At 41.0% G+C, this 20,754-nt stretch overlaps 1 protein-coding gene across 1 annotated transcript; it reads left to right on the top strand.

Annotated features, from left to right (window-relative positions):
- Positions 1-1,423: 1,423 nt before the first annotated feature.
- On the top strand, positions 1,424-20,040 carry ppl (periplakin; the record flags this gene model as incomplete). The annotated part of the gene is made up of 22 exons (XM_084488609.1): positions 1,424-1,479; positions 4,925-5,027; positions 5,220-5,374; positions 6,830-6,950; positions 7,610-7,735; positions 7,859-7,900; positions 8,759-8,920; positions 11,222-11,329; positions 11,494-11,589; positions 12,198-12,320; positions 12,993-13,139; positions 13,762-13,913; positions 14,554-14,657; positions 14,845-15,002; positions 15,154-15,332; positions 15,463-15,601; positions 15,957-16,150; positions 16,293-16,443; positions 16,558-16,641; positions 16,919-17,035; positions 17,162-17,254; positions 17,368-20,040. 22 exons carry the CDS (start codon positions 1,424-1,426, stop codon positions 20,038-20,040), a joined length of 5,283 nt encoding a protein of 1,760 aa, XP_084344735.1.
- Positions 20,041-20,754: the final 714 nt, after the last annotated feature.

Below are 20,754 nucleotides of genomic sequence, written 5' to 3'. Positions count from 1 at the left end.
TGAGTATGTCTTGTTTATGTAATTTGTTTCAGTATTGTAATGTTTTTTATTATTATTATTTTTTTTTTCTGTCTGTCCTTTGTTTGTCTGCATTGTACATTTTCCAATAAAATATGAATTATAAGCTTTGAAGCTTGAGCTGTAAATTAAGAAATACACCACACTCTGTCACTACCAATGGATCCCAGTTTCGCCTTATGTCAGAAGTAGTATTATGTATTATGCTAGTACTATGTTATGTATTTCACAAGTGTGCTGGTCAAACATTGACACACACACACACACACACACACACACACACACACACACACGCGCACACGCACACACACACACACACACACACACACACACACACACACACACACACACACACACACACACACACAGTTGTTAAACGGACACGTCTGACTGGCTCCACCAGTGTGTAGCATGTCCCTTTAAACAGTCACACCTCTCCAAGTCACTGAGGGTGTGTTTGTTTTATTGTAGGCCACGTTTCCTTAGTGTTCAATTACGTCCTACACAATGACTCATCGGGCTCAGTGTTTCACTGACCAAAACATAGTATCAATACAATACATGCAATAAATGAAATCAAAGTCCTCATAGTTTCAAGCTTGTGTAAAGCTTGCGTTTAAATGTTACATTTATTTATTTACACAAAAGGCTCCTCAGCCTTTCTGTAAATACATCAAGAAAACAAAGAGCTGGAGCAGATCCAGAAGAGCAGCTTTCAGCTGGAAATTATACATTTTCTTTCTGCATAACAACCTTACCTCACTGTTTTAATCTCTTATTTTCACAAAAGCCCCTCATGGGGACGGGCGTTGCCAATAAAAATTCCTTATAAACACTATAGGCCTAGTAGTTGCATCATAGCTGCTCTCAGTTGGTCTGAGAGCAGATATGAAATACAATGAACACTGTATTTTCCCCTATCAAATCAAGCATTAATGAATAAATAAATAAACGGTTGCCTAATCGACTAAAGAAGAAGGGCGGTGAGTTTTGACAGAGAGGTTATGCTGTCAGACACACCCACACGTCGTCGACTGGTGACAGGTGAGGCCACAGACCTATCCTTGGTCCCACCTCCACTTGTAGAGCCGCTAACAAAAGTTAATAAAGCAGGTGTTAACGTCACGGCAGCGGGGTGTTCTGCCGGGTCTCACTCGCAAAGTATCGTTGGGTTGACAGGGGGGAGGTAGGCTGCTGTCGCTTACTTAGTCAGGTCGTTTGGTGTTTTTTGGGAGCATATGCGTGAGGAGGACAACCTACACGGACGCACAACAACAACAACAACAACAACAACAACAACAACAACAACAACAACAAGACACACGAAGCTCAACCGTTCTGACTGGATTCGTCCTGCCCTCCCGAAGCCGTCGACAGGTGAACTCGGAAGGAACGAGCTGTCACGATGTTCAAAAAAAAGTCCTCGAAAACCAGCGTTGCGATCACGCAGCCGAAACCAACGTGAGTGTCCAAAGTGTATCAATACTAGGCCAGAGTATGATAGTTATAGGCCTACATGTTGTTTTTTTTATTATACAAAACGTGCGATTGTTGACACGTAAGGTATTCAATGACTTTGTTTTTAATAGTGTACGATGTTGCGCCGTGTACCTCTGTAGGCCACTGTACGTTATTGCACAAATTTAATGAAATGACTGCATAAAAGCGAATGCAAAGCGAATTCTTCAAGTGAACCAGTGGGTGCGGTCTAATATTTTGCATTGAAGGAGTGTAGTGGTAACTGGTTTGATAAGTTTCGCAAGGAATTGGCATAGTTGCCTGCAACCTCTCCCAAGGCCCAACCCCAAACATCTACTTTTGAGCTGTACTTTGTGTCAGTGCTATGGCTATATTCCTTGTTTAGTAAAAAAAAACTATTATGAGAAGGTAGGAGGTAGATGTGTGTACTTGGAGATCCACTGTCATTCATTCCTTCTCTAGTCACTATTAGCAGCTTGAACTGTAGGCTATACCTGGATACCCGATAAGGGTATTTAGATAAGTTGACGCCTTTATCTAAAGGTGAAGGCCTATTGTCAAACCCGAGTAAACTTTAGTCATCAACACTGCTTCCTTAGATTGGAGACTTGTTGCACTATCAGGAAAAAGCAGTACACCATGGTAAATGTAGAAACTAGAAACTTGTTTGGAGTGTAATCTAATGGTTTCAAGTGGGTGGGAGCCACCTTTAGACTCATCAAGGCCCTGGAATCTTAGTAATGCAGCTCCACCTATTACATTCAACATATTCTAGACTACCATCTAGTGTTGGTTGAACTTCAAAGTATAGAATCACTATATAGTTTATTAAGGCAGAGATACCTTTTGACTAGGGCTCCTCTGTTTCTGAATGATCTAATAACAACCATCTTATTTACAATTTATTTTCCTGAAAGTATATATACATATACTGGGACCTATTTTGGAACAATAAAGGTGGTAAACTAAACATACATTCAAGGTGGTCTTTATTTTAAAGTATTTTTAATACTTTTTTGTAAAGGCTACTTAAAGTTGATATATTGGACCATATGTTGTTCAGCATTAGAGTTGACAATGACCTTCGAGTAGATCTCGAAGACCTGTGTTTCCCTCTCTTTGGCAGCACCTGTGGTGAAAAGATAAAGCGTGTCGCTACACACTTAAATTAGTTGAAGAGCAGGTCTGTTGCTGTAGCTCCGCCTTACTCTCTCTGGCAGAACAACCAGTGCTGGCGGATGGAAAACACGTCATTTGAATGAATGGGGCCACTGACACCCAGTTCATAACATTCATAATATATTTATAATACATAATACAGGCTTTCATCAGTGAACCATAGGCTCAATCCCCATTGTGTTACCTCAATTGTTACCTCATTAGATGTGGTTCGGGGTTAGAGTTGATGTTGTGTGTGTCTGTGGTTCAAGATTAAACCAAGTGCTGCATTGAAGTAGATTTGGTTCTGGATTAAAGTTGATTTTGTATTGTCTGTGGTTGAGGATTAAACCTAGAGTTGCATTAAAACAGATTTGGTTCAGGATTAAACCTGGTGTTGCATTGAAATTGGGGGATTTAGAAATCTCTGAAGATGAAACAGACTCCTTTGGAGGTCCAAAGTCCCCACACCTTTCTGCCTCAAACTGTTACCTTCTTCTCTTCAATTTCTCCTCACACGTAATTCTGATTGCACAAAACACATGGCTCGCATGAAACTGCCATTGTAATGTTACACAGTTGTACTCTATGGGATGCACAGCAAAAAGCATCTCAATACTCAATTCACTTGCCAATATTGCTAAAAGCAACGTCGCTCAATGACATGTACGTTATTCTTCCCACTCAACGCTGACGCTGTTGTGTTACGTGTCAGGCCTCTGATTCTGTCGAAGATCCAGTGCAGATATCTAGGACCAGCTGCTCAGGGCTGACATCCTCATCTTTATTTATATTCTTCTATTTGTATTCCTGTTATCTTGGTTTTATTCTATACTCCTACTCTGACCTGCAGCTCTCCTCCATTTCATTTCCATTGCCGTTGCTGCTGTGGCACCTGAATTTCCCTCTGGGGATTACTATTAGTTTGTCTTATCTTTGCTTCCGAAATTCTGCGATGTAATGCTGTCTAAAAGCACACACGGGGGCAGCATTACGCTGTATTTTGTTGGTTCCTCCCTGCCTATGGAAGCATCTTCTTTACAGAAATGTTGAGGAATCTCTGTAAAAGAAGTATAAAGTATAAGTATAAAAGGATATGTAAAGAGATATATGTACATGTGTAATTACTATACAGTGTATCATTATTAATTGTATCATTCAATCTTTGTTGGACGATGCCTTGCAGCATTATGATCTTATGGTGATCTTATCTTATTTATCTATATATCTACATAAATATTCTATTATATACCTAATTAGCAATTTTATTATGTGTAACTAATATAAAAAATATGGGCGTTGCTGCTTTATTGAAAGTATGACATCATTTTAATTTTCCATTTTCAAATATGCAGAGCGATCAAGAGAAACCAGACTAAACCCTCAGGCTATTAGAGTTTGAATGAGAAAAGTTTAAAAACACCTTCATCCAATCTATTGTGCTTGTTTAAACTTGTTCCTGTAAAGAGCAAGTTTGGTCCATACACCCATATCGCTGTGTGGGCTCAAACCAGAAAAAGGTTGGATCCCACGTTTCAACGATGTTGCAAAACTTTGAACTGCAAAAGAAACCTGGTTACTTATGAGTTAAGTAGGCCTACATGTAGCTACTTCTTTTGCGTTTAGTTTTCATTTACATGCACAACATACTGCTAATGCTGTAACTATTGAAGCTGTATAACATATCCTCCCTGCCATAGGAGAGAAACAGAAACTTGTTTTATCTCTTACTTGGCCTGCCCATGCTGAAGCTGTATGTGTTCATGAAGGACATTTTGAAACTAGTTATTCTGGCAGTTGCATTAGTAATGTGTGTATTTTCTTCAGTTCTGTAACAATAGCTAAAATGTTAAAAATCCAAAAGTTGTGCCAGGACGGCTGATGGGTTAGATTAACAGCAGGCTGTAAACAAGTTTCTGCTGGGGATGGTGTAAAAAATAAATAAATATTTACAGAAAATAATGTTGGTAGCTGCTTGACTTACATAACGCACAATACTCAATAGCAGCACAGAAACACAAAGCAGATGTATGACAACCCTAGAGCCTCAAATACTTTGCCTGAACTGTTGTTTATTTTGAGCCAATGCAAGGTTTCAATTAGTAGGCACATTCCGAGTGTTTCAACTGTGGAGCTCACTCACATTCATTTACAGTTCAGATAATCACTTTTTGGACTTTTCAATATTTATGAATAAAGAAACGTTATTATGTGGTCTTAAATCAACATTTTTTTCTTTCCTTTTTCCTTTCTTTTTTTCCCCCAACAGGACGGCTCCGTCTTCAGAGCTTGCAGCTCTGATAGAGAAGCTTCAGAAGAATGCTGATAAAGTGGAGAAGAACATCTATGAGACTGAGCAGAACCTCAATAAGGTACACACCAATAAAAACATTAATAGAAAGGTTGAACCTACATTAAAGAAAACACCTATAAAGCATAAGAGCCTTTTGTATGTGTATTCTTTCATCATCTCATAAAATTCAGGTTTTAGGTTCAGTCAAACATGATTCTTACTAAACTGATTAGTTTAAATAGTATTGTTCTCCTCTTCTTCTCCCCGCCAGGATGTGAGTAAGATAAATGAGGGAAAGCAGCCTCTTTATCAAGATGATACCAACAAGCGGATCCTGAATTCCCTGGAACTGCTCAACGGCCTGGATGACGATGCTGTCAACACCAAACGCCTTCAACATCCACAGGCGGAGATGATCGACAAGGAGTAAGTTATGATATAATGTAGGACTGCTGGCAGTGATGAAAGGTTTTCACAGGCCAAACAGGCCGCTGTTTTCAATTGTTTCAGAGGGCTATGTAATTACTCCCAGACGCAGCTATTCCTCCGACAGGGGATGGGCCTTGTTTTCAGCACTGGGTTTTTCTTTACTCCCAAAGACACACACACACACACACACACACACACACACACACACACACACACACACACACACACACACACACACACACACACACACACACACAGGTTTAAGAGAAGATTCCGTTTATGTGTGATTTTGCGCCCCCTGCCGGTGAAGTGGAAAATTTATTTTTTTGTGCAATCAAAAATACAGTTTTGATTTTAAGTCAGACCGGTCCATAATGCATCTGCATCCAATGATGTGTCATTTTCTCCTGTGGTCAGACAGACGGACATTATTGACATGAACAAACAGGGATTTTAACAGAGGCACAAATAGCAGCATTTGAAATAAGGCCAATAACCAAGTCCTCTATCGGGGCTGCAGGGCTTATCATTTGACATTGACCCCAAATTATAGCGCCCTCCTATGGGTGAAATGGTACCAAACATTGCGTTGTGTTTTCCTTTTTGACCTGCTCCACTGGTCATTTCACAATGTCGCATCCGGAGCAAGAGGAGAACATAGGAGATGTAGAATAAACTATAAGAGCTCAGATATATGTGTATATGTTTTTTCATTGTTGTGAACAGTCACAAGTGGATCATGCATACACTACATGTACGTCTCCCAACCAAACTTAGCTTAAGCTCAAACGCAGCACCAATTGTCCTCCAAATGTTGCCTTCCTTTCAACAATGTCCATAAACAATGTTGGGGATCATGCAACTCACTGTAATTCTCTACCTCGACTATCAACCGATCTCCATGATTGCAAATTTGAGGTGCATAGTCTGCAGAGGGACATAACAACAGTTATTTCATTGTTTGTGATATGGGTGTGCCACATTATCCCTACGGTGGGGTCGTGGCCCCCACGTACGCCCTACGCCTTAGCCCGACTACAATGCCATTGTATGCAGGAATGCGACTACTAGTGAAGATATTTTTTAACAAGGAGCATTTTTTCCCTGCGCAATATGCAACAACTACTAATCTATCCGTTTCCTTATGCTTCACCTAAGGCCATAAGACTTGACGTGTCGCTTGCGGGCCTGGTCTAGCAGGCGGGGTTACAATAACATGAGGTATCCACAGTTGGTTCACATGGTTCATATATGTATTGTCTTATAGGTCGTACTGCAAAAAAGCTAAATTCATGTGATGGGGCCCTTATTTTAAGTGGCACTTGGTATTCGATTTTTGTATCATAGATGCCCTCTCTAGTACGAATAATCTATGTTGTTATGTATGTCTGATATCAGTAATAGCATTGCTCTTCGCTGTCTAAAGTATTTGTACATCCATGTCTTTCCCAGTATGAAACAGCTGCGTGAGAGGGTGATGAAGCTGAAAGAGGACCATGACCACATCTACCACCTGACCCGCTCAGATGCCAGGCCAAGCATCAACTGGGGGAAGATCATAGATGAGAAAACGGTATTCACACAAGCTCAATACTTTGTAGACAATCAAAGGCTGGCCGGATTCTTGCCCTGTGTTTATTGCAGGAAAAGCTTCCCTGGGATTTCTTGGGATTTCTTGGGAAGAGTGATGATGCTTTGTCAGGAAATCCCAGGACTACTTTTCTGGCATTGACATAACATAATATTGTGATGAACATAACATAATTTGAATCTAAAATTGGTAAAAAATGTAAGTCCCTTATTAAGGTGAAAGCCAAGTGTTAGTGTTTATGTGTTTATGAAGCTAGTGTTTATAAAATAGATTCATTAATTTCATTCATTTGTCATTGTTTTTAATCCAATAACCTGATCCAACATCTGTGGCAACGGTAATAAATCATTCATCATGTCCCCTCATCAGTCCAGATATGCTGTCGTCATTTTACCTTTTTTAGGTCCTCTTGCCCATCGCTTTACATGCCACAATGCACAATGAAGGCTTTTTCAACTTGAAAACAATATTGGAGACCGTTTCTGGCTTGTTGTAAATCCTATCAAATATTCAAGATGATTATCGCTGATAAAAAGGGGAAATCCTACAATCCTTGCTTGTAAAAACTTGAATCCCACTAGACTGAACAGAAAGTGCTTCATTCGAACAAGACCAAACTCATATTCTGGTTGCTGCCCTAGGACAACCTGGCCAACAAAGGCTTTGGCCAGGACTTGCCGACAGTGGAGAACGAAGTGGAGGAGCACAACATCCTCCACAGCGAGGTGGAGGCCTTGGCCCCACACATCTCTGACAACGAGGACAAGGTGAAGATCCCACAAGCACACAATGAATGATGTGATATTTCACAAGGGCTGTAACACACACACAATGGCAAAAAAAAACGAACTAACTTATATATTTTTTCATACTTGTGTTCTTCTTTTTAGGAATATGTCAGTGATCTGCAGGCTAAATACAACAAGCTCCTGGTAATTATAGCATTCATCACATGCAGGGCACGGGTCGCGGGGGACACGGGACAGGGGGACGGGGGGGGATGAGACATGGCATGTAACAACTACATAGTAGGCATAGAAAAAGACATGGCAATAAACAACCACATAATAGGCATGCAGAAAGAGATGGCAAGCAACAACTACATAGTAGGCATGCAAAAAGACATGGCAAGCAACAACTACAACAACTAAACTATGTGATATGTGATAAACAGCAAATATACAAAGCATTAAAACAATACTGTGCACTGACCTGTAACTCAGACAAATGAGATGGACTCACAGTTTCGAGTGAAAGTCACAGTGTCGTTGCTGCCACTACGTAACGACGCAATATTGAAAAGGAAAAAAACCCTGGATCGTTAGTTACATTTCTTGTTCTCATGTCGGGTCAAGGACATTCTTTGAATACTTACATAAAAACATGATACAACTGCAGGATTATAGGCCAGGCGTGAGGCCCTAGAGGCGTGAGGCCCTGTGCAGTCACACACTTCGCACAGCCCGTGCAACGGTTCTGATCACATGTAGAAATCGCAACGTTAGCCCCAAAGCTATCTTCACCCTTTCACAGCGCTCATAAACAAACTGGCCTGTAGTCCTTTTTTGGATGTTTTTCTCTTTTTGCCCCCATCACTCAAGGGACTCTTTGTACAGACAATTATTTGCACGCTTTTAAAACATTGTGTAAACATTTACTCTTACGAGCATACTCACAATATCCGTGTTTACTTCGCTCACACCTCTTTAGTTAAATGCAGACGAAAGAAAGCTCAGCTGATATATATATATATTGTGTGTTTCTTCTATCATCTCTCTTTCGGTATATAGTCCAACTCTACCGCTCGCCAGCGCCACCTGCTGAGCCTAAGGGACTACATGCAGCGCTGCACCAACGAGCTGTACTGGATGGATCAGCAGGCGGAGGAGAGGATCAACTATGACTGGAGCGACACCAACCTGGACTACCCTGCTCGCCAGAGGCAGTACGAGGTACAGAGCCTCTTTGGCACGTCCAACAGTATGGTGTAGTAGTGGTTAGGATGGTGTACTGCAAGCCCCAAGGTTCTGCGTTCAATCCATTGTGTCTGCAGTGCAAATGCCTGTACCAGCTCCTTAGTGACCTGTACATGAATTCACTGTAAGTGGAATGTTAAGCAGCTCTTATAGGGATTCACTGCTTCGTTTAAAACTGGGGCAGTCAGGTTTGTTAAACCAGTGCTGCCCCCACAGCCTCTTTACAACCTATTACTTTAATGTTATTATTTTATAATAATAATATAATAAATATGTTTGCAGAGGAGTCTGTTTCAGAACAGACCCTTCATAAAATTCTAAAACATTGCTTGAACTGGAGCACGAAGGGGTGCACGATATTGACAAAATTGCGATATTGATAATAATTTATATTTAAAACATATGCATAAATATAGAAGTTAGGGAAAACACAATCAAACTAACAACTATGTTCTTACTACAACTGTGCTCTTACAACACAAGGGTTTGACAGGTTGGACTGGTATAACTGAAGGAATAAATACCATGTACCATGCAAATAAAGAGCATATCTACAGAATAGGACATGTTAAGACAAAGATAATTCTACCAGTAACGGGGCCCATCAACCCACGTGGAAACTTTAGAAGGCATAGTACACTTTCCCAATCAACTCACTGTTTGAGGTTACAGACTACGGTTTAAGAAAAACAAGCATGTCAACCACACTTGGTGTTTTAATGCTTGTTTGATCAGATGCGCTAGATCAGAACCCAGGTCTGATGTTCACACTTGACTCTTGAATGGGAACTCTGTAGCAAGATCCGTGTTTGGATTTCATATTCCCACCAAAATACTTCCTGGTAGGATAACTTTGCTGAGGTGGTGCTGAGAGAAGCCCTGATGTTGTTCTTGGTGTTTAGACTTGGTATTAAACAGTCAAAGGCCTTTGTAATTGTGCAGCCATTCATTGTTGTTGAGAGGTTGTAAAAAATAGGCACACTAGTTAATGACTGGCCGGCCTGGGGAGGTGGGGTTCCCTACGTTTCTCTTTTGTTATTAAAGGGTTTTAATAATTAACGTATTGAGCAGCTATTTCAATGTTCATCAATGCCTAAAGATACCAATAGTGATCTGTCCCCAACAATAGCGCTTGTGTGGATAGCACTCGTCCTGCGCGTTTCTTAAAATCACACTAGAAATGAAAAGGAACAATGATCGGTTGATAAAATCCAACAGCTCAGATTCGGGCATGGATAGTTATACATTAGCCTATATGAATTTCTTTTTTTTTACTCCAAACTTTCAAATATTCATTATAATAATAATGTAACGATTGTCCGGCGCTTGACAATATGTATTTGTGCCAGCCCTTGTGGATAATCAACAAGCCAAATCAACAACAAAAGCAGAGTTGGAAACAGAAATCATATATTATAATATTATCAAAAACTAAAAAATGTATCACATTAAAATTAGAACATTTCAGAACATTGTGTGCTGAACAAAGCACTTGTTGCTCGTGCTGCTCCCAACATGCCACTGATGTGCCTCAGACGGTGAAATGGCAGTTGAAAAAGCTATGTAACACTTGGCTCAGTGCTACTTTCATGATCAATGTAGCTCCGGGCTAATATTTTGCCCCTACCAATGCTGTAGCGACACGAGCTGGAAAACCAGTCTTTCAGAACTGCCGATACCGCTGTGACATCTCACACCTTTTTAGCCAATCTGATGAAAAGGAACACAGATGGGCCAACTTCTCCTATCCACAAAAGTGTTGAGGTTCTTCAGCAATGGAATAATAACGTTTCTATTCCTATATATTTTTAATTATTCCCTTCATATTACAAGCAATGCAAAACACTATATTTACAAAATGCAAGATATGCTATTTCAAGCTAAGCTAGTCTAAACATTTAAAACAAAAAAAAAATCGTCCAAGCATGTTTTTGATACGCTACCAGGTAGACAGTCATGTAGTCATGTGTATTATTTTGATAATATCAACCAGAATAGGTCGGTCAGTTGAAGAATCCTAGAATATTCTACATTCTAGAATAGCATTTCTCAGATTTCACTGCAATATCGGGCAATGAACCTAGGTCCCTTTTAGCCTTCTTATTAGTATCTACATACATTGTGTATTTTATAACTTTAAGATGATTTATTTCTATGAATACTATTCATATATAGATATATATATATAGAAAAATAAGGGAGGAAGTTCAATGTGGGTTGCATGCTACATGTCGTGCTAGCTTCTGCTTCACATGGCTCATTCCACCCATTTGACAGAACTTCATCAGTAAGTGCCTGGAGTCCAAGGAAGCCACCATTACCAAGCTCAATGACGATGGGGAGAATCTGATCGCTTCCGGGCACCCTGCCAAGAATGTCATCGAGGTATAGTGTATAATTTTTTCCCTAATTCAAAAAGACAATTATTTGATCTTATTTACTGATTAATCTAGTGGCTACGCACAGGGGCAATGCTGTGAACTGCCAACGTTGATATTTGAGTGTACAAATCAACCACATGGCATACAGTATCAGTGTTGTTCCCTCAGGCCCACACGGAAGCAGTGCATGCAGACTGGAAGGAGTACCTCAACCTTCTGATCTGTGAGGAAAACCATCTCAAACACATGGATGAGTACCACAAGGTGCGTGAATACCTCAACATAATGCTATGTTATGGACACTAAACCAAAGAGGGGTTATTTGTGTAAGAATAACATACGCTAATAGATGATTTGATTTAGAAATTCCTGGTTCTTGTTTAATTGTGGATGCATAAGGCAGTACAATACTTAAAAGCCATTCATGTCAAATTTATTTTATGAATATGTTATGAGCTGATACTTCATATTGGTCAAAATGTGTTTTTAGAGACAAGGACTATAAAGGAGAGCAGATGAGACAATGATTGAGAATATTCATGTAAATAATTTCCTAGATGCTATTGAATGCAACGTTCTTTATATTCCGTTTTTTGGAGTGGAAACGGTAACATTGAATCTGTACAATCGTAATTAGAATGCGTTATTTCATCTATGTTTTCAGATCAAGGGAATTAGTCATGGTAGGTTTGTGATGGAAAATAAAGTACACTTCCTCAGATTCAGTTATGGTCTGGGGGTTTGATAGTAAGTATTAGTAGCAGTAGGTGTTGCTAGACATCAGCCTCCTGCCAGAGAGGAGTGTTAGTTGTTAGTTGGTATAATTTATCCAGCATCAACAGTATCTGTGTGTTTGTTTGCAATGTTTACAGTATAACAAAGAGGCCCGGGACACTCAGGACCTGCTGAAAAGAATGGAGACCGAAGTCAACCAAAAATACAGCCCAGAGTTCAAAGACATGTACCAGATGGATGGTCTCATCAGAGAACTGGATGTGAGTTTACCATTTGTTTAATGTCTAGAGGCTCTTTCACACATAGTTTCCGGTAAATTACTGGGATAACTTTTCAGGCACCGCTGGTTATTTTCAGGATTCACACATAGAGCTACGTTCTGGAACTTTTGCGTCTTGCGCCCTTTCACACATGACATAGCAATGCCGTAATAGATGGGCCAACAGACCAACAGGAGGCAATGCAACACGTACGGACTGCGGATGGCCCAGACTTAGAAGAGATTGCTTATTTTGGATACTGTCATTCTGACATCCGTCTGACCACACTGTCTGGTTTTGACCCATTCTTGAAAAAATGAGCTAGTTTGCAAACAAAATAAGTTTTATAAGATAAACATTCACGGTTTTAAGAACATCACCAGCAGCTTCAGGTGCCTATCCTGGCAATGTTACTGCTTACATTCACAACACAGCGTACCCGCAGTGATCAAGAAATGCCATATGGTCTTGAGCAGGAGAATTGTTTCCCTGAATATAGACCCCTGTTCCCATTCACACATGACCCAATGCAGGAAATGTTGAACCTAAACATTGCAGGGAAAGACTGCATGTATTCCATACCGGGGTGATTTTCATCACACAAAGCCGTTGACTTTTGGATAATCTGATGATTTGATTTGTAAAAACACTGTTGTCCCCTGTGTTGTGTAGGATCAGGCAAAGGCCATGGACCACTTTGACGAGCGGGTTAAAGCTCTCCAAAAGCACAGTCTACAGGTGCTGCCCCTGAAGTACCGTCGGGACACCCCCCAGAAACAACTTCCAATCGAAGCCCTGTGCGAGTTTGACGCTGATGAGGTAAGAAGTTGCAAAAGAGATGCAATAAAAAACAAAAAAAGTACAAACTACGATTCTTTTGGTCCAATCCCGTTTGGAAGATTAGAACATGATCAAGATGAATAAGCTTGTAAATTAAATACCTAGCCTCAGCACAGGCTGAGCTAATAATTAAGAATGTGTTGCACAGAGGAGCTGTAAATAAACACATAAACCACTGATACAATTTAAACGATTGCCCGCACTTGTGCACCAATGTGTCATGCAAATGGTCACCTTGCGTGAACCAAAATTATGTCATCACAGGTGACATGATTCATGATTCATCCAAATACAATTACTTTGACCAAAAACAGTAGGAATGGTTGTGTGTGGGGACTGGGGAAGCATTACTTATTTTTACCCAAGTGGGGATCTAATGAACTTGTACAATTGTTCAATGCTACTATTCCTTCAATCAAGAGAAATGGGTTAAAATGGGGGGGGTTTAACAGAAAATAATATTTGTTTTACTTATCTTTACCCTTAATGTGCCGATAAAGAACCTGGATGGATTCAGAAGCTACCTAATACAGGTGGCACTATGAGGCTGTTTCTACTCTCTGAGTGTAAACCTTTTGGTGTCGGGTTTGACCCTCCACAGGGCCAGATCGTGCGTGGGGAGCGGTACACCCTCCTCCGTAACAACATGGCCAAGTGGGACGTGAAGGACGCGGCCGGTCATAAGGTCACCGCCCCCGGGGTCTGCTTCATCATCCCCCCCACCGACCCGGAGGCCATCACCATCTCCGACGGGTAGGTGATACATGATACGTGATACGTGATATATGATACCGTCTGTTTTGTTTGCCCTGTTTGTTGTTGTTTCTTCTGTTTGTCTTGTCTTGTCCTTACTTTAGCATGTAGTTTAGCATTTACCTTAGCGTCTATTTCTTGTTTGCATTAGTACTTTGTGTTTTTATTGAATTGTATTGTTTTTGTTGTGTTTCTCCGCTGTTGCAACAAACAAATTTCTCCTATGGGGAATTAAGAAAGTTGTATCTAATCTAATCTAATCTAATCTAATCTAATATGGGCTCTTTACAGACACAGCAACAAGCTTTTTACATTTCTTAAATCCTATTGAATGTGAATCTCAGAGTTCATTTCATTATGCTTCTTTGTACAACTGAACGGAAATCTCATGGCACTGTGGAATAAAATAAAACTGCGTCAAGTGGTGGACCATTTATGCTTATTTTCATGCAGGCTATCAGACTTTCCCTGCATTCTGATCAGAGAGTGAATGTTTAGATTATTTTATACTTTTGTATAATATTTACAACAGTTTAATTAATTTTTTCGTCGTAGTTAAGGTGTGTTGCTTAGGCGCCTAAGCTGTAAAGTGCTGTGGGAAACCCTGATGCTTCATTTCAACCCTGTTGTGTGCTTTCAGCCTGAACAACCAGCAGAACTCAATCAAGCAGAGGATGGCCACCAGCAGAGGAACTCTGAGCAAACGACTCGAGGAGTTGAAGCGGGAGAGTGGGAGTGGAACAGGTAGGATGTGTGTGTGTGTGTGTGTGTGTGTGTGTGTGTGTGTGTGTGTGTGTGTGTTCAAAGATGGTCAGAATAATTGATAAGTAGATCATTTGAATAGAATTGCAATACACTGCACCTCTTGACTTCACATGAACTCACACTGTCCCCATTGTGTGTGTGTGTGTGTGTGTGTGTACATGCACAGACAAGCAGGAGCAGCAGTGCCGTCAGCTCATGGCTGGTCTAGATAAGGAGATCAGTGACCTGGAAAAGCAGGAGAAGAACATTTACACGCGTGTGCGCCCCCCCTTGGAGCAGACCAGACCTCTCCAAGACAGCGCTGATCGCCTGCAGGATATGAGGGTATCCGTTAAAGATGAAATTACATATTTTATATGTATTACTATTATGTTATGAGTTGAATGACTTGTCCAAGTCCAAAAAAGATATTTAATTGTGTGTGTGTGTGTGTGTGTGTGTGTGTGTGTGTGTGTGTACAATGTTTTCCTAACAGGATATTTCCGCTGCTGTCAGTCTGATCGAACCAGAGAAGTGTTCCAAGGTGCAGCAGGCAGAGAGCTTTCTGGCCTCCAACCCTAAATGCAGTAGTGCACCACAGCTCCACACCAAGGTCAACGACGCTAACAAGAAATACAACAAGGTCGACCTGCTCCTGAAGTGCTCTGAAGAGAAGTACGGAACCACCCTGCAGGATGACTCAAGCGGATATTGTTTTGAATTGGTCACTTGTTAAAGCTGTTGAAAGCAGTTTAACGCTTTCCCTTTTATATTAAGAAATTGATGCATATATTTTTTCTTTCAGATTGAAGAATTCAAACCAGCTGGAAAACTCTCTTCAGAAAGGGAAGACATTGCTGTCCACCTATGAGAACCAGCTGGCCAGGGAAGCGGTGGCCCCATCTGACATCACCTCACTTGAGAAAACCCAACGTGAACTTGCAGTAAGACACACTGGCGCGCATCCCCTAAAAGTTCAAACTGAACCACTGGCCAGTAAACCACAATGTAGAGTAGCCATAGCATTTCAGAAGGGACAGTATTTTTGTACTTAGTGGTAGTGCGAAGTAAATACGTATAAAGGTGCCAGTGTTCCCCCTAGGATTATTATTATTAAACATTTTGTCCACTGGAGGGCATTCTACTGATAAACATTTCTTTCTTGAGAAGAAAATAATAAGCAAAAAATTATACATTATTAACAGTTCATATAATGAGCCGTGTTGTCTGTGGTGATGGAGGTAGAGAGATGTTATTTTAATGTTAGTGGATTGATTGATTTATTTTCTTTCCTTACAGGATATTGGATCAGAACTCAGATCCAAGAGGTCAATACTGTCTGAGACGGAGCAGAACCTACGTGCAGCCAAAGGCAGCTGCAACACCATGGCAACCAAGATGCAGGAACATTGTCCAGACATCGAGAGGCAGGAGACGGATGTCCAGAAGCTGAATAAGCGCTTTGACAACCTCCAGAGACAGACTGACACCAGGTCAGAAGACCATGCCTCACTGACCATTTCAACATTTACATTATTAATCATTAAATTACAAGTGATGACGATTTTCCAAAATGTTTAATATTAGTACAGTATATATGTAATCTAAAGGTTTTTATCTGAATATTTGTTACAGGTCTCAAAGTTTGCAGAGAGCCAAGATGGCGTACAATAACTACCGCAACGACTATGACAACCTTAACATGTGGCTCTCACGTGTTCCAAACTATGAACCTCGCGAAACTGATGACGTGAGACAAGTGGAGACCAAGCTGAAAAACCAGAGGGTAGGAACGTTGGCGCTTAGTAATCCCCCATTTTTGTTGCAAGCTATATACTTATATTTGTTATATGTAGGACAAGGTCCACTCTCTCAAGCTGTATTTATTTATTTTTTATAGAATCTGCTCTCTGATATCACGAGGAAGGAGTCTGACCTGAACAATGTCTCCAAAAATGCCCGTCTTTACCAGCAAGCTGTCACAGTGAGTAAAAATAACACTGATATTGTTTGTTTGTTTATTGGTTTTTGTTAACAGGGACCATGTTTAGAACAGGTTCTATACCAGGGTTAGCTAAACAGCTATTTGCACCTGTGGTCCCTGGGCAGGAAGTTCAAAGCACTATAAAAACATAGTAGACATTACAGACAATTGTCAAAAACAGATGACTAACATATGCAACTAACATAAGCTACACTAGAAAAAATCAAGCCATGGCTGAGACCCAATGGATTAATAATTATCATCCTTCCCTTCTAAGGATTATGAGAATGAAACTGAGAAGTTCAAGTCCATCCTTGACCTGGAGGACGGACTCGTCCCTCAAACATACAAGAGGAGCAGACTTGATTCACCGGCAAAAAGGGTCAAGAGTGAGGTGAGACATTACTTCAAGTTTTGATGACTTGTAATTTTGAGGCAATGAGTATCTTTTTGTGCTAATATCTACAAAAAAGAAATACAAGCAAGTATATTCACACAGATGTTGCATTGTTATTTACAGGAGTCTGCTATTGAAGCCAAGTTCACCGAGGTCAATGCTATAAATAAGCAAAGGCAAGTGAATCTGGAGTTCACCCAAAGCCTTCTCAACCAGGTACAGTGTGCTTTGGATATGTTTGTGAGAGAAAAATTATGGTTTAAGAAAATGGTTAAATTCAATGTTATTATTTCATAATGGACTGGACTCTTGTTTTTCCTTCTATTCAGCAACCTGATATCACCATGATTCAGACAAAAAATGTCCAGTCAGTTCAGTCTGCCATACCAGGCGAAGAGCCCTGGAGAATCAGGAAACTCCTGAACGATGAGGTGCAGAGGAGGGAACAGCTAGAGAAAGAGATTGAGACTATCCAGACTGACATATATGTCCTGGAGGGCCAGAAGCCTCAAGACACCATTGTCAAAAAGGAGCTCATTAAGAAGGTTCCTGATCCCCAGTTGGATGAAGAGGTCCACAAGGTCCAGCACAAACTCTCAGAGGAGCGCCGGACAACAAGAGTGCTGGAAAATGACCTCGAGGTTTTTCAACTTAAGTTGCGTGGTCTGGAAACTGAGGTTAAGGAGGGAGCACAGCAGTACACCGTTAAAGAAGTCCTGCGCATTGAACGAGATCGTGGCCAGGAAGAGGAGGTGCGTAAGCTGCGCGAGGAGATGGAGGAGCTCAGGAGGCAGAAGATGATTAAAGATAATGATCTTGTTGAAATCCAGAAGCAAGTGACAATCCTGGCTGAGGAGAAAAACAAGGAACAGGAGGTCATCACTGAGGAAGAAGTGATCAAGGTGCAAAATGACCCCCAATTGGAAAGTGAGTACCGGATCCTCCTTGACAGAAAACAAAAGGAAATCGATGGCAGGACACAACTGGAAGATGAGCTTCGATTCCTTCAGGAAAAGCTCAGAAGGCTGGAAAAGGAAAAGGCAATGGCAGAGGAGAAAATTTCCATTAAGGAAGTAGTCAAGGTGGAGAAGGATGCTGCCTTAGAGAGGGAGGTAGAGAACCTAAGGAGGCAGTATGACGATGAAAAGGCCAGGCGAAGGTCTTCACTGCGAGAAAAGACCGACCTCCAGAGGAAAGTTACCAGCCTGGAGGAGGATAAGTCCAAGGTTATCGTTCAGGAAAAAGTGCGTGAGATTATCCGCCCTGATCCCAAAGCTGAGAATGAGGTAGCCAGCCTTCGCCTTGACATGGTGGAGCAGCAGAGACGCTACAAGGATTCAGAAATCCATCTCCGATCTCTTCAAGATGAGCTCACCATGCTGAGAAATAGAGGCCCTCAAGTTGAAGTCAAAGAGATCATTAAAGAAGTTATTAAGTACAAAACAGATCCACAGACAGAGCAAGAGTTGGAGAGACTCCGCAATGAAATTGTTGATAAAACACACCAGACTGAGAAGTCAGAGATGGAGATTCGGCAGCTTAATGAGGATATTCAAAGGTGGAAAGATACCAAGCCCCAAGTGCAAACTAAAGAGGTGGTCAATGAAGTGCTGCAGTATAGAGAAGATCCTAAGACCAAGGAGGAGATTGAGACACTCAAGAGAAAACTGTCAGATGAACAGAAGAAACGACTTGATCTTGAAAGAGAACGTTCTACTCAAGAGGACAAGATCCGTGTGAGGAAGATGGACCTGTCTCAGGTCAGAGAGAGGATTGTGCAGAAGGAAGTGGTCAAAATGGAGGAGGACCCTCTGCTAAAGGCTGAATGCAACACCTTTATGCAAAACATCAACACCGAACAACGGCAGAAGGAGACCCTTAGAGATGAATTGTTGAAGCTACAAAGACAAAAGGCTGACCTAGACCTTCAGCTGGAAGAGTTGGAGCGTGAACGGAGATCACGTCGTGAGTCTGAACTAGAGATTCAGCGACTGAGAGTCAAACTCAGTGAGCTTGAAATCCGTGACAAGGAGAACCGCGAGAAGGTGACGGTAAAACAGAAGGTTGTTCTGCAAGCGGATCCCCAACAGGAGAAGGAGCACTCCATGCTTAAACTACAGGTGGAAGAAGAGAGACACAAGCGCACTTTACTAGAAAAGGAGCTGAACATCCTCATCCAAAAGCAGCTCACCCTAGAGAAAATTGATGTGAAGGAAAGAGTCGTGCGCACTGAAAAAGTCCAAGTTGAGAAAGACCCAGAAGCGGAATATGAGATTGAGAACCTGAAGAGGGCCTTGGAGGAAGAAAAACTAAGGAAGCGTGAATTGGATCTGGAGTTGGCCAGCCTTACCACTAAGCTCTCAGATATGGAGTTCTCTAACACCAAGTCTTCCAAGGACCTTGATTACATCCGTAATGAGAGCAGCCAAATACAGCAGGAAAACCTTCGGCTTCAGAATGAAATTCGCAAACTCCGCTCTGAAATCCAGATCACCAGCAAAGAGACTCGACTTATCACAGAGTCTGCTCCTACAGAGAATGGCAAGAACCTGGAACTGAGGGTGGATTCTCTACAAAGGGAGCTGACCGACCTCAGAACCATCACAGGCCAAAAGGAGGAGGAGATACAAAAGCTTCAGAAGAGCCTTTCTGCTGTGAGAGTCCGAAAGGAGCAGAGAGAGAGCCACCTACGCAGGTCTATTGTCGTCATTGACCCAGAGTCTGGGAAAGAGATGCGACCCGAGGAGGCCTACAGGCTTGGTCTCATTGACTGGAAGATGTTTGTCAACCTGCAAGGCCAGGAGTGCGACTGGGAGGAGATCTCAGTCAAGGGCCCTCAAGGAGAATCATCAGTCCTTCACGACAGGAAATCAGGGCAGAAGTTTTCCATTGACGATGCGCTGCGCATGGGGCACATCACCAACCGGCAACTTCAGCAGTACCTCGACAAAGAGATCACCATCCAAGAGTTTGGTGTCATGGTGTCAGGCAAGAACAAGTGATTGGTATATCCTAAGAAAGCACATTTATTTTTGTATCCCATAAAATCTTAAAAAGCTGATTTAAAGATTTGTGCTCATGCTAAATGTTAAAGTTATTTGGAACGTCATTATTACGTGATATATCTTGGTTTTCTGTATGCAATTTAATAAAAAGTTTATTAATGGATTTAAATATGGGTACAGCTGGTTATTTCCACGAAAAGCTAACGATAATTAATGTAGGTAGGAAAAGGAATCCCGTTCCTTAGTGACTATTTAGATGTCACTTTTGGCTTGACTTTGCTTTTTAAACGTGGGTGTTTTTAAATGTTGTTTGTGCACTATATACCCAATAAAAACTAAAGGAAAACTGCTTTACTTTCCTGATGTCTTAATTAATTGTGTGTATATATAATAGTTGTATTAATAACTCAAGTGATAAAATAATTTGGCTTAACATTTGAATCAATAACACTGACTGTAATGCACTATGTGCATATGATAGCCATTAAAGTTGTAACACTTTTTTATTACATTAACATTTTTAGTTATGGCTAGTGTTCCTTAAAATACCTCATTTTCTATTACAATATGCTTTATATAAATAGATGGTGATGGATGTTATAACACAACATATATTGACCCACATTGGCAAAATGTTACAAAATGATCAATACATGAACATTGAAGACCGATTTTTATCTTGAGTCTCTCTTTCCATCGCAAGTCCACCTC

Source organism: Micromesistius poutassou, assembly GCF_964030765.1.
Source record: "Micromesistius poutassou genome assembly, chromosome: 1".
NCBI classification, from domain to species: domain Eukaryota; kingdom Metazoa; phylum Chordata; class Actinopteri; order Gadiformes; family Gadidae; genus Micromesistius; species Micromesistius poutassou.
Note: the sequence above shows the minus strand (reverse complement) of the source record. Positions and strands in the feature narration are given on the sequence as shown.